Source organism: Uloborus diversus, chromosome 8, assembly GCF_026930045.1.
Source record: "Uloborus diversus isolate 005 chromosome 8, Udiv.v.3.1, whole genome shotgun sequence".
Lineage (NCBI taxonomy): Eukaryota > Metazoa > Arthropoda > Arachnida > Araneae > Uloboridae > Uloborus > Uloborus diversus.
This window is the reverse complement of record NC_072738.1, coordinates 148,990,223-149,005,988: the sequence shown is the minus strand read 5'-3', so window position 1 is coordinate 149,005,988 and position 15,766 is coordinate 148,990,223. Positions and strand designations below refer to the sequence as shown.

At 31.5% G+C, this 15,766-nt stretch overlaps 1 protein-coding gene across 1 annotated transcript in view; it reads right to left on the bottom strand.

Moving 5' to 3' along the window:
- LOC129228679 (serine-protein kinase ATM-like) overlaps positions 1-12,901 on the bottom strand; it is a 127,410-nt gene extending 114,509 nt beyond the window's left edge. The window contains exons 1-5 of the mRNA XM_054863362.1: positions 12,824-12,901; positions 12,193-12,345; positions 5,969-6,095; positions 4,258-4,422; positions 622-782 (exon numbers count right to left, since the gene is read on the bottom strand). Coding sequence (XP_054719337.1) covers positions 622-782; positions 4,258-4,422; positions 5,969-6,095; positions 12,193-12,345; positions 12,824-12,901 — 684 coding nt within the window. The remainder of the gene's footprint in view (positions 1-621; positions 783-4,257; positions 4,423-5,968; positions 6,096-12,192; positions 12,346-12,823) is intronic.
- Positions 12,902-15,766: the final 2,865 nt, after the last annotated feature.

Below are 15,766 nucleotides of genomic sequence, written 5' to 3'. Positions count from 1 at the left end.
AAGCTTTGTGCTACAATATGATTAAAGTGAAAAACCAACGTAAATAAAGCAAATTTTGAAGAAAGTACAGCATATAGCTATTTCAAAACTACAATGGAGCCTCTTCATCAGTGCAAAAAGCTCACCAACGCAACCGAAAGTTGCGTGAGAACTGAATTCAGTTTTCTTGGTTTTTCACTTTAATCATAATGTATAGTTATCCAAAATTAAAAAATTCTTTTAAGTTTTTAAAATGAATTATTAGCCTGGTCAAGAGCTATCTTACCATTTAGGATAACATTGAACCCTGTTAGAAATGGGTTGCAAAATGAATTACTTCAATACAGGTAGTGAAACTTTAATTCAGTAAAACAAAATTTTTAAAAGCTTGAAAACTCCCAATTTTCACTTCACAACATCACATTTATATCATTTATTATATTGCATCATTTTTCATTTATTCTGCAACTTCCTAAAAATGTTTTTAGTTTCCAAAGTTTTCCACAGCTTGAATCAAACCAATCATATTTAGAATCAGCTGAATAAATATTTAACAGTTAAATTTATAAAATACTTTTACAAAGTTTTTAAAAAATCATTCAAAATTGAAATTTTACCAAGATAGTAATGTACTTACTTTACAGCATCAAATATTTCAGTGAAAAACTGGAGAATTTTAGTGCAATCCATAATTCCAAAATTAAATCTAATTGTAAGCAGCTGCAGCAAAATTTGTGTTGTTAAACTCCTCTCCCAGCCTTGTGGTGGGTTTCCAATGATTTTGCAATAAAACCATATGGCATCTAAATTCAAACACAAAATATAAGCACAAAAATCTTTTTATGCAAAAAAATTAAATGACATTAATTTAATTTACAATATTACAAGCCATGATGATAGAGTTTTTCTAGCTTGGAATTCCACAGGAAACACAAGAAATAAATTCAAAGGAGATAGGGTGTGGAAATCAAAAATCTTCCAAGATAAATAATTAAGTTGAAAATGTTAAGAAACATGTTACAAAGAAAACAAATTGAAATTTACCATCTCAAAAAATAAATACAGGTGGCTCTCTGTTTAACGATGCTCTATTTAACGACTTTCTCTATTTGACGAGGGCTTTTCGCGGTCCCAGATGGTCCACTGTAGTGTTAAAAGCATTCTATTTAAGGACGCTTTCTACTTAAGGACAATTTTTTGTGGTCCCTTGAAAGTCGTTAAACAGAGAGCCAACTGTATAATTAATATTTAATTTTCTAATGTTAAATTTTTATGTTTAGTGGCTTTTATTAAATTTCTTCTCAAAATAAATAATTTTTTAGTTTCACTAAATATTGAAACCAGTAAACTTTAATTGAATAAGCATAAACGGAAATACAAACTAGATCAGATATGCTGGCAGTTTATATTCTCATGATTCTTTTGGACAATGGAAAACAAAGCTCAGCATATGATAGTGAAATGAAACACTATGCGAAGGAGGCTTTTGGATCAACAAGGGTGAGAAAGTTGCAATTTTAATAAACACATGCAAAATTGAAATGCAGGATGTTATCTTTAACATGTGCTTCAAGTCACTTGAAATGATTTTTTTTAGTTACTTGTTGAAGAAGGACAAAACAATGCTTAAGTTGAACTGATTTATTTTCATGCACTATGATGCAAAAATAAAATTTACTATCACTAAAACAAGACAAAATTATTAATATTCCTCTTAAAATATAGCAAACAGCTATTTTAATTACAATTAAATCTCATATAATCATTGTTAAGTCATCAACACTGTTGTCTTAAAATAGAGTGACAAATCTGATATAAATTTTTTTTGCACTCTGCTCCATATCAGAACTTAAACCCAATCGCTCACTAATATTATTCTCAAAATGTCGAGAATCACCAAATGTGTTATGCACCATTGAATAGATTGATTTCTCAGATTTTCAGAGGTACATAATATCAGTGATGGCAATTCGGGGGGTGTTAGCAATGGAGGCTGCCTTTCCATCAGAAATTTTTTGATTGTCATTCTTATCCTAATGTTAGTAAGATAAAATGCACTTGGAAGACATTTTTAACATGAAAAAATTATGGAAATAAGATAACCTGAAAATTCAAATATGAAATATCCGATAGAAAAAAACTAAAAATATAGAATAGGAAACTTTTATTATAACCTTCTATGAAAGCTAGAACTATGAAGTAGTAAATAATGCAGCAAATACTTTGGAATGTATCCAATTGTTAGAAATTTTGTAAATAGTAATTATTTTTATGATTATTTTGCTGTGATCAGGCTAAATTTGGTGTTTATTCCATTATTTTTCATCTAAAATTATCTTAGTAGCCTGTAAATGATTTCTTGTAATGTACATACAACCCCCTAACATTTGACTGAAGTATACGGCCCCCATTTCTGAATGATAGGATTTGTGAATGGAATAAAAAGAAAATATGAGAAATTGGTAGAACATTGTAGGATTTTCCGGATATTTCTTTGCTGGGTATAAAACGCCGGGCGTCTTGTGAATGGAGGAGAGAGTCAATTTTGCTTTTTCTGTAGAATCTCGTTTTCAGCCGTTGCGCTGGAAAATGTATTAGTGTTTGCGCTGTGTTTTTGTGTATTTTGATGTAAATACATGTGTTACCATTGAGTTTACGGTGTTAATTGATAATTGCCAAATTGCTATGGTTAACTTAGCAGTTGTTAACGATATTTCTTGTACAAAGTTGTAAATAAATCTCCTGGGTTTTCTCAGGAACTGTGTCGTCATTTAAAGAAAGTTTGATGTAGAATCAAACTCGTAACACAATGAATACTTACATTCTAAGTACGTATCTATGTATTTTATGCATATTCATTTAAATGTAAAGTGTACCTTTTTTCGACCAAAAAAATTTCAAAAATAGTAATAATCACTCCACCCTAATATGAAACTAATTACAGCTGTTTCAATAAAAATTCCCTTTTAAAAGAGTCAAGCATAAAATTTGGAAATTAAATTGAGATCTAATCCAAACAAACAAACGCACAAATCAAAACATACAGTGGTGGTAAAAAAATTGCATCACCTGCGAAATCCAAACATTTTTAGCATTTATAAGAAATTATGAAATGTTCAACCGTTCTTGCATCATATAACACAAATCGGCATCGGTACATGACGCAAGCTCTATTGCATAAGATTGCATCATCCTTCTAACTGTATAAAAAAAACCAGTTGAATGTTCGACGCATTCATTTACGATATGGACTTATGAGTTGCAGAATGTCGAAATACATTCAACTAACGCCACAAAGGAAGAGAGTTGCTTTGCATTGTACAAAGGATTGTCGTCACGTTCCATAGCAAAAAGAATAAACTGTCCCTGAATTGTTGTTCGACTACTGAATAAGCTAAACAGAACCGGAAGCACATTATGAAAGAGTGGTAGTGGTCGTCAACGAATATCCAATGCAGCGCAGGACAGGTATTTAATACGACTCAGTCTTCGGAATAGACAATCATCTTCCACAGACCTTAGAACAGTATGAGAAAACGAATCTGGTGTTCACACATCCACGGCTACTGTACAAAAACGAATGTGTGGTGCTGGTTTGGTGGCACGTCAACCACGAACAAAGCTATTGTTGACCAAAAAAATGAGGAAACAGTGTCTAGACTGGGCAAAAGCTCACCAAGGGTGAACTGTTGATCAATGGAAATCAGTTGTGTTTTCGGACGAGTCCAAATTCAATCTGCATGGGTCAGATGGACAGCACACAGTTAGACGCCGCCAAAGAGAGAAATATCATCCCGACTGCATTCAACATACAGTGAAGCACCCCGTATCCTAGATGATTAGGAAATGTATTTCAGGAGTTGGTAGGCTTCACTTTGTGCAAGAAACAGTAAACACTCAGGTGTATATTGGCATTTTGGAGGAGAAATTGCTTCCTACTATCCGGGATCACTTTACTTCAGTTCCAAACGTTATTTTCCAGGATAATTCAGCTCCATGCCATAGGGCAAAATTGGTCAGTAACAATAAGTAACAATTATTCTCATTGTACTTGTTACAGTTTTGGTCATACATTTCCATAAATTAAGTAAACAAATATCGGATTCCTGCTGTTAAATGTTTATTTCATAAGTTTTGCAGAGCTTCACATACATTCATCGTTAATCGGTCGACCAAATCCTCTCACATCTCCCATTGTTGTGAAAATGCGAGGGTGATGCAATTTTTTTTTTACCACCACTGTAATTTAAATTATTATATATGAGCTACTGTACTCACCATCAAAAGTTGAGGAAGAAATTTTTAGGCACATAAAGGGATCACACAGTATATATTTTAATAAAATATTTGAATAATCTAAACCAAAGGAAACTTGGGTGAACTTTCGACTCATAACAGCTAATATATGTTGCATAACAGGTTCAGCCATGTCATATTGTTTGCCTGCAAAATATAAAGAATTACTTTAATGTATTAATATGTCTCATCTCACAAGAGAAGTGCAAATTAATTGAAAAAGAGATAAAAGAAAAAAAATAGAAAAAAATAATAAACAAAACTCTAAGATTACTGCATTTTATCTTCTCTAAATTACATTAAAGAAATAATCCCTCCATGACAACCAAGCATGACATGACCAGGGAAGCATGTACTTGATGCTGGCATGTTTCCAAAACATAGGTTTTATGAAAATGATGTAGAAATTAAGAAAGTTACATTCAAATATTAAAAACCTTTTTTAATGAAACTTCAAATTATCTTACGTGCATTAAATTTTTTTAGCCCCAAAAATCTGCAAAAGAGAAGAAATTTTGAGAGATACAAATTTAATTCATCAAAACTAGCTTTCCAATGCAGTACCAGATTGTTCTGAATTTATTCTAGCACTAGATGATTAAAACTGCAATGGGAAACGAAACTTAAGAAGTGGGGGAGTTTTTAAAATAATTGTCAATTTCTACAATCTACCAAATTTGCCGCCGATTTCACCCAGGAAATTAAAGGGAAATTTCTCCAGATATGATTGTTGATTAATGTAGTGATTACGCTCACTGCTACAATTTCATTAACTCTCAGAGTAAAATACCACAACAAACAATTGTGAAGTGATAGGACTGGTCACCACAATTTTAAATAACAGCATCAAGCAAATTGTTTTATAATCGGGAAATTATTGAGAATAATAAAAAATTGGGGGAAATAATTGTTAAAAGACTGTGTTTCACTAAAATCAGGGGTGGTGGCAACTCTGAGCTGTGATGAAAAGAAAGGAACTGTTCATGAACATTTGACATCTTTGATGAAAATCAGAAAAAATTTCCTTTGCAATTTTGAAAACCCTAGTAGTATGTTTTTTTTTTTTTAATTTGGATTTTTAAATTTTTGGCCTGCAAGATAGGTAAATTTCATTGTTTTAAGAGCAGAACATAGAAATGTTTAGGATCTATGTGCAACTTTAGAGAGGTTTGAAAAACGAAACTTTCGACTTTTATTTTCAGCGCAAGCTTGTGCAAAATTGGCTAATTTCACCGCTTTTTGGAGCAGAATTTGAAAATGGGAGCAGTTTGGTCTAATTGGAGCAGATTTTCGGCCCCTGGTTATGAAGATATTCAAATACCATTGCTTATTTTATGGATATTATGTGATCTCATTCTGTATTTAAGTAAAATTAATGCAAGAACATACAAAAGACATGAAATAATTTTTAAAAAAAATTCAAAATTGCTTTCAGTAAATACCAGCATATTTTTAATTTAAAACAAAACCAATAAAAACTTAATTTTAATGAATGCAATGTATGAAATATAATGCTTAAAACACTAAACATTTTTTACATATGTACCAATATCAACATGTAGAAAAATAGAAAGATTTACAAAGGAAAAAAAATCCCAAAATATTTTACCAAGTAGTAGCTTTTTCACTCTATTAGCCATAACTATTTATTTGAAATATTCATATAAATACTAAAATACAGACTAGTACTTACTTGATTTCATAGCTTTCACAAAGCAACGAAATAAATCTGAGCAACTTCTTTTTTCTTTGGCTAAATTGTTTCTAACAATTGCAGATAAACTATCAGAACTTTCACGATTCTTAAATCTTTCACATTCCTGCAAAATATTAAACAATTAAAAATATTTATGTATAACTATATTACTGATAATAACTATTAATACAAAAAAAACTTCACGAAAGCAGCAAATGTTTTTTAAATCTCATTTGCTTCTTGAAATTAAAATGGCAGAAAGCTGCCGACACGGAGACATTATCGCAGAATGAGAAAGTTTGTGCAGAAAGATTTTGCATTAGGGAGGGGGGGGGGAGGGAAAGGGAAAAACAAAGTCAGCAATAAAACCATTCTGCAGAACAATACCTGAGGATAGCTGTTTCGCAGTAAAAAATGCAACCCGACTACAAATTAAGGAAAATGCCTGATTTTCTGCGAAAAATTAAATAGTTGCTACATTATTTTACAACAAAAAAAAAAAAAAACTTTGGTGAGTGCCAAACTGAGCGATCATTGATGACCGTGGTAGTATGCAACATCGTGGTAGTCTGCAACATCGGAGATCGGGAATATGCATGGGAATATGGCATGGATAAAAATCGATTCTAACCAGAACTTCTCACCTTGTGGAGCGATTTTGAAGCAACCTTGTGTTGATCAAAGAACAGTGGTTTTGCATTGGCTTTGCAACGCACATGTTTGTGTTTTTAAAAGACTTGTGCCAACTTATTTTCACCTCAGTTGAAAAATTAATTTAAGTCCCTAAAAAATGGCCTATTTGCATTGTCTTAGGTTGCAGCAACAGATGGAATACTTGATAAATTGTTTGGTATTTTGGGCTGATCAATCATTATTCAGATAGGGGTGCTTATATGAATGAAAATCTTTTCTCTTTGGAGGAGCTATAGATTTTTTTCTAAATGTATATTCTAATTAGTGATGTAAAATACCCGGATATTTATTTTTAGGGGTAAATACCCAGGGTATATACCCGGGTAAATACCCAAAATGGGTAAATACCCGGGTATTTATTTCAAAAATTTATATTCATCTAAAATACTTTTCTGTATGTATTCCATTATGTATATATACAACCAACCATATACAAAACAATAAATTTTTGCCCAAAAATTGTATTTTGATCACATATTTAAAGAATTATTGTGTGAAACAGCTTAGCAATCTAATATGATATTCACATTAAATGTTGGATATGCCTAATCAATGTTGATAGTCAAATTTCAGATATAAAAAGCCATTCTACAAAAAAAAAAAAAAAAAAGCTTAACTGGTTACAAAAAAAAAAAAAGCAAACATCAATTCTTTAAAGTCGTAGTCTTTTATAACCCAGTAATATGTCCCTGCATGACATCAAAATGTAACAAAATGTCGCTCAATTTATTATTACAATTTATTTACCTATATCTTATGCAAAAATTTCCTCCAAACTTAGTTCAATTGTTCAGGTGTATTCTGTATCACACACACATATATATATATACACACACACATAATATACATAAACATTTAAAATTTTTAATCTTTTATTTTAGGGTTTATGTTTAAAAAAGATAATAATCACCTTTTAATACTACCTAAAAAATTTTTTGCAAAATGTGCAATTACTAGGGGATTTACCCTGCCTTCGGATAAATACCCAAAAAAATATTTATCTTCCCACCCTACAGGGGAGCAAATGCAAACAAGCAAGGCAACAGAAAAGAAAATTTTGCTTTTTTTTTGTTTATTAATGTGAAAACTGCTTCTATATTTTCCATGGTATCACTTAAATATCAATAAAATAAATAACACCATAGTTTCTTAATAACTTCTCAATTTATTCTTCCAAACATCCCTCATGCTTCCTTTTTTTTTTTCATTTTGGATATGACTAACCTAGATTGTGATTTTGAAATCCTGAAGTTCATAATGAATTGCTTATACTTCTCCAATTATGACATTGAAAAGAAAGGTTCTTTGGTTCACGATATGTTTCTTTCATGATTTCATCAAGTCTTCCAATAAAAAATATTATAAACTGTGTAATACATATGTATATATCAGTTTTACCAGTTATTTCATATTTAGATTTAAAAAAAAAATTCTCATTCGCTTTTTTGCATTTTTTATTAAATACCCAGTTTTTGGGTATTTACCCAGGCCTTGGGTAAATACCCAAAAAATGTTTACCTACCCGCTGGGTATTTACCCGATCCACATCACTAATTCTAATTCAACTATTTTTTCTTTGTATGGAAAGAGAACTTTTGTTTGCTCCAGTACTTGATTTAAATTCTTTTTTACACATGAGGGAGGGGGCAGGGTGGGATTTCTTTTTTGCTTTTCATGCCATAGAGTATTTTAATAAAGCCCTTTTTTTTCTAGGGGTGGTTGAATTTTAGATTTGTTCGAACTAAAATGTGTATTTTAATTAAATTTATTTTCCTTTTGGGGGGAGGGGGATACTTTGTTACAATTGTACAATGCATATTTTGATTTAGTTTTTTTTTTCTGGAAGAGAAGGGATGATCCTTATTCATTTTTTCAAATCACAAACATATTTTAGTTTTTTTTTTTTCCTTTGGGGAAGGGTTTTTTTTTTTCTCCCGAACTGTAATGCATATTTTAATTTAAAAAATTTTTCTTCGGATCTTATTTCTTGGAAGATTGAATACATGTTGCATCTGTATTTTTCTGACATTAAGAACTACTGATAAGTGCTAAGAAATTAAGACTGAAAACTTAAATATTAGTGACACCTCTGTTTAAGCAATCACCCCCTACTATAACATAATAATTTACAGTAGCATTACATAAATTAGCCTAATAATTTACATTGCTTTTGGTTAGATTTGATTTTTTTTTTCCTCCACTTACCAATTGCTGTACCTTGTATATTTGACCAATGTAAGTTCAAGATCCATTCAGACACCAAGGCTTAATTACAAACTACGTAATAACCAAATCTATGTTTTATTCAAAAGTTCTCAACCACTGATAGCTGCAGGTAGTATTGCAGGTACATGGTGAGGCATATTTCCTCTATTTTCTGAGTTTTTCAGAAATCTGCAAACTTTTTTAAATATCCTGGTTAGCACAATAATTGCTTAAAATTTGAGACTCCTTTGGACTTTCTTTTTTCAATTTACCTTATATTTAACTGCAAGTGGTCTTGCATATGTGGAGGTATGTATGCAAGACCACTTGCATACATACCTCCACATGCATACCCTATGCATAATAAAAAGTTGTGATTTAGGCTAGTTGAAGTTGAAACTTCTATTCAGCTCTGTGATAAAATTTTATAGGCTTACTATAACGGACCATTTTCAGGGTGGCGACAGGAACTGTGAAAAAAAAGTTCCCTGACTTTTCCCTGATTTCCCTGATTAAGTTCACCAAATTTCCCTGATTTACGTTACCAATGATAATGGTTTTCTTTCTTTGCTTTACTTGAAATCCATTGTATGTTTGCATAAAATGCAGTAATTTAAACGTTTTAAGTTATGTAAAGTTGTTGAACTAAAGATATATTTTAAAAAGACGCTAATTTTTTTAACAAAATGTTAAAAAAAAAAAAACAAGACAATGGGGGGGGGGGGGGGGGGGAGGGGGAATGACCTACAAAACAGTATATTAAATTTTTGTACAATGGAAAGATTATAGAAAAATTTAAAAAAAAAACTTTACTTCCAGAAACCACTTAGCATAAGAAGAATTATTCAAGAAACTATTAAATTACTTTTAAAAAACATGTGTGTTTATGATAGTTCAAAATAATTTCAATTACTTTTTAGTTCTAAGTTTTCAAACAGTATAATAATTGTTGCAAGAATAACAAGTAATAGTGAAAGAATAGAAATAATGTAGTTATTCTTATATAACTAATTGACATATTTATGCAAAACAGATGAAACCATTTGACAACCATTCATAGGGAGCTTTTCTCTTATCAAGAACATAGGTTTTAATGAATGAATACAGCATTTTAGCAATAAATAAATAAAGATATTTTCTTAAGTACACAAGTTAACTCTATTTCAAATGATTTCAGTATGTAACGAGAAAAAATCTTAGATTGCTTTTGTAACAAACAACTTTGAAATGCAAGGGAAAAAAAAGAAAAAAAAAAAGCAATTAGTTAATTTCAAAGTATATAAAAGAAGAATACAACTTGGTTATAAAATTAAAGAATCACTAATGTCTGAAGAAAAGAAAACCTTTATAATCTGCAGTGACAACAAATAGTATAACGGCAAAAAACAAAGTATTTTTAATTGAAAGTTCAATTTTAGCAATTAAATTAAAAACGCGAAGAAGTAATATCTTTTAAGCTTTTATAGTATTAATTCAAAAACCAAAGATTTCTTCTTGAAATCGTCATTATAGTACGCCAATTACTTTGAGACAATGGAATAAAGGCAAAGGAGCTAAGGCATAATTGATGGCATCCTCTTTGCCTTTATGGTTGTTTATTTTACGTAGCATTGAAAGCGTAAAAAGAAATTTCAAGCTAGGTAAAATAAACAACCTAACAGACACAGAAGCAATCTTAGGACGTTCATCCTGTAAGTAAGATTCAATACTTTGACGTTGAGGAAAAAAGATGCACAAATATGCGGCAGTGTATAATCGCACCTCATTAATTTTATTTATTTATTTTTTGAACAGATAATTGGCGGAAAATGCGTAGGGAATTAAGAGTACTTAATTTTGTAAAGCAAAAAAAAATTTTTTCTTCAAAAAATCAATTTTCCCTGATTTTTTTGTTATTTTTTCAAAATTCCCTGATATTTCACTGACTTTTCCCTGATTAATAAAGTTCCCTGACTTTTCCCTGATCTCCCTGATTTCCCTGATCTGTCGCCACCCTGATTTTATAGATAAAGAAGTTTAAGACAAAATAAAGTATGAAATTTTCATTGAATTGGGAACATTTATTTTGACTTAAATTCTGTATCTTAAAGAGGACAATGTACTCAAAATAAAAAAATAATAATAATAATTTGAATTTTGACATCTTGATTTCAAATTATGTTTTAAGCAATCACGAGTGTATGCAGGCGTGTATGTTTGTGTGTGTGGGGGGGGGGGGGGGTATGTGTATCTGTGTAGGTATATGTGTTTGTGTCTGTGTGCAGGTATGAATGTGTGGGTAGTTGTGTGTATGTATATGTGTTTGTGTGTGAATGTATTTGTGTGTGTGTGTGTGTAGTTGTGTATGTATGCGAGTGTGTTTAGAATATGGACGCAATCTGGAGGTGGTTTTCGCTAGAGGAGCAGCATCATGAGGAGCCGGTTGACGGTGATGCTGCAGAGGATGCTGGCGGGAAAATAAAATGATAGCACATCAAAACAGTCAAATAAAAGCAATAAGCAGTCGTGATTGCTCAAAAAAAAGGTCCATAATTGCCTACTTGAGAAAAAAATTAATGTGTAAAAAACATATGTTGCTTTGATAATTAATATGTAAATCAACTCAAATACATTCTACTAATGGCGGTTTGAGAAGCTCTCTATTTTCAAGCTGAATTGTTCTGTCTGTTACGTAATCCTTGGAAACGCTCGTAAAAAAAATTTCTGAGCAAAACAATTTTAGAACAACTTTTATCAATAAAGTGACTATACTTCAGTTACAATAACCGAGATAACTGTCAAAACTTTGAGAAAGGCTAAAAATAACCTTTGCATTTGAACTCAAATTTTCTAGACTTTTGCCTATTTTGTACCAGAAGTTCTTTGACTTTAGAAATCCATCACCATCCCAAAAATTGTTATGAATCAAATGAATTTTATTGCATTAAAATTAAGGCTAAATTTTGAGAATGGTATTGACTTGAACAAACTTAAATAGAATTGGATAGAAATTTTCGAACGGGTATGGCAAAACGACAAGCACGCAAGTTCTCAGCAAGAAATAAAAATGCAGGGAGGGTTGAAAATAATAGTCAACATAAAGTTATTAACTTCTATGCGCTAGAATTGGTTTAAAATGAGAGAATGTTGCAGAAGTCCTACTTCGAAATGTGAAAAAAATCGGGACTAGCATGTGAAAGCATAAGAACAGCTAAAATGTGTAAAAAATCGGCAGATATAATATTCATCATGTTATTTGCATTTTGCTTTAAATGTTTGTTAATTCAAACAAGCCTTTCATAATACTAATTTTACCAACATAAAATAATAAATAGTGACTTTACCTGCTCTATGTAGTCTTTAATTCGACCAAAACACTTTCCCCAAGTAATATACAAAGCACCATGTTCACGGACTTTTCCTTTAGCAGAACTGCGATTCATATGCTGAACATACTGATTCTGTTTCAAGTATGTCTTTAAATTATCAACTTGTTTCTAAATAACATGAAAATAGAAAAGTATCATGAAAAAAAAATCCCATATTAAGTATGTTTTTCTACATGTATACAAGAAGATTTTACATCACATAATAAAAGAGTAAAACAAGAAATTACAGAACAAAAACAGAGAATATACATAATTACTAAATTGAACTACGAATGATAATTTGCACACATACACAAACAGACATTTTCTAAAAATGATCAAAATAGATTCAGCACAACTAAAACATGTAAATCCGTCGAAATTTGAAAATTCTCATGAATCCAATTCTTTCTTCTATCAGATACATTAGAAAGTAAAAATGCTAAACACAACATAAGAAAAAATTAGCTCTCATAAATATTATTCCATGTACTGACCGCAAGCCTCTATATGCAGTAGAATGGAGACTACCTTTTCCTCATAGAGATTTTTCAACAAAAAAATCAGATAGTGAAATAGGATATCTATATTATATGCAAATGCTTACTTTTTTCTCTGTTGCTTTTCCTTCAATCAATTGAACTAGGCAGTCCCTCAATCTTTTTGCTACTTCATAGTCATCCATTCTGAAAAAGTTCAAATAGTGAAGTATATATCTCTTTTAAAAATAAGTTACAAACAGGGCTGGATTCAAGGGAGGGCAGCCCCGGGGTCTCCACAACAAAGGGTTATACACACAACAAAAAAACACAGTAAAATTTTTACAAAATATCCTAACTTTCACGGATTGAAAATATCGGATATATACATATATATATATCAAAATAATCAGATATATATCAAAGTATTGGATATTTTCGAAAATATGATCTTTTTGGACCTTTTGCGCACGAAAATTTGCCTTTGTGATCCAGTGTTCAAACATTTTGAATAGGAATGGAGGGCACATTGAGCCCCCCCCCCCCTCCTAAATATCGAGATGACCTCCCAAAAGCAAGAAAAATACCCCTCAAAACTCCCCCTAAAAATTTCAATGGCATATCCTCTGCGCCATGACCCCCTGCATTGAGCAGTGCAAAAAAGAAGGCAAGGGAACCCAGATCTTTCCTAAAAATATCTGAGGGAAACTCAATACACATTTGTTTGAAAAAAATCTCCACTTTAAACTTCCCATAAAAATGTACATTAATATGACCATATTTATCAGAGGCGTAGCTAGACCCGACTTTCGGGGGGGTTACTTATTTTATATATATATATATATATATATATATATATATGTATACAGTGGCGGATACAAAGGTAGGGTCATAGGGGTCATGACACCCCCCCCTCCAACCGTCAACAATATTATCCATCCACATTGTGATCAAACAGTTTTTGAATAAAATGCAAACGATTTCAGTAGTCTTTTCAATTCATTAAGTATTTTTTAGAAGTAAATATTTGAAATATTGATTCCTTTCATTGCTTATGAAATTAATTAGTAGCTTTATGCTTTACTAACTGCTTTATTGGCTAATTTGGTGCTTTTTTTTTGCCTCCCAAGCAATTTCGGAAATTTTCGTACCCAAAACCACAGGTTCACTCATGGGGGGGAGTAGTCATTCTTCCACATGTGACTCCCCCCTAAAATGATACTCTGTATCCGCCCTGTATATATATATATATATATATATATATATATATATATATGTGTGTGTGTGTGTGTGTATAAACTTTTTTAGCATTAACAAAATAAGAGGGAGGTGAATCTTACATACTTTGGAATGGAGTGTCTCAAGTCCGAAACTTGTGTCAAACAAAACAAAAGCAAAGAAATTTTTAAAGAGATTTTTTAGAAGAAGAGTGAAGGGGTGAAATTCATAGGTTTGACATTTAAGATGAACATTTCAAGTTCATGGTTAATGATCATTCAAGTTAAAAGCCATTTCACTCTGTTACCTGGATTAGTACTGTTCTTTGGTTGCTCTCTTCCTTAAAATTGTGATTCCTTAGAAAACCGAAATGATACGAGTAAAAAGAAAGTATACGATTTTTTCAACTAACTAAACTAATACAGAGGAGTTTTAATCAACAACCCACATTGTCTTTAGTATCGATTTCAAATTTTCACCATCATATTCCAAATTTCTATAACGTTTCTTAAAGCCCCCCGTATCTCAAAACCTCTTTATCTCGATTTTTTTCTTTCCTGTGAAATTCGAAATATACAGATTCGACTGTATGCAATATTCCCACTGCGCCACTCATAAAATTAAACATATTTAACAATTTGCGGAATGAATGACGAAGAAAGGCTACATATACGTGGATTTAACAAATCAATCTCATTTTTAAAGCGAAGTGTCAAATTTCAGTCAATTACCAAAAATTGTCGCAGCAGAGGGAGGCATCTATATGCTTGAGGGTCACTCATGTAGCAGATTATCAATGTCATTGGGAGGGGGGACCGAAGTGATTCTTTGACCTTTGTTACCCAGGAAAATGTCGTTTTGATTTCTTTCTTTTTCTTTCTCTTCTCTTTTCTTTTTCGCTTTTTTTTTTTTGAGACAAACATTTCAGGGGGGGGTTTGTCCCCAAAACCTCCCCCTTAGCTACGCCCCTGATATTTATACATCAAATAGTTCAATTGGCGAAGAAAACGAGGCAAACGAAAAATTTAGTTACTGCATTGGTGTTAATTATGGTGCAAGACAGAAAACCTAGTCCTGTACATAAGGGAAATTATGGTAACGTGGTGGTAGCAAGATTTAAAAACCCTTGGTACCAGATGCATTCTAAAAATGTTTCATTCAAATGTAAAAATTCGTTCAAAATAAATTAGGCCACAAAAACTATTAAAATTTTAAATGATTCGCAAACTTCGCCAAGCTACTACATTACCCTAACCTCTGTCCCGTGTTAGAAGTGCCTTTAATACATTTTTAAATGGTAGGAGGGAAAAAAATTAAATTTCGAGTTTTCATCAAGAAAGTTATCTACGTTTTGACTTACTAAGGGTGTGAAATCGGGAATATTTCGATAATCGAGATGAGTTTTGCTTTAAAAAAAAAAAAAAAAACTTTTACGTATAACACACTCTTTTTCCAAACTTACATTTGTATTTTTTAGAAACAACTGCAAAGCCGCCGAGACAGTTCACATTACCTTTAACTTTCGTATAAATAACCACATATGCACAAAATTATAATGTAATAAAATGTCAAGTTTGGAAAACTAAAGAGCTGCGTGCTTTTACTCTTTGTTTTAAACATATGTAGTAAAATTCATATACTAAAAATGATGGTTCAAATTTTTGTTCAAACATTTATTAGTTGATTAGTTTCACTTTTGTTACCAATACCAAATTAACCCGCGCAGCGATCGAGCAGAACCGCAACATGTTGTTTGTTATGCTGCCAGTTTCTCAAACATAAGAAAAACTAATGATATGACACAGCTAAGTTACTGGTCAGAAATTCAAAAAACAAACTCTTATCAAGAAAAA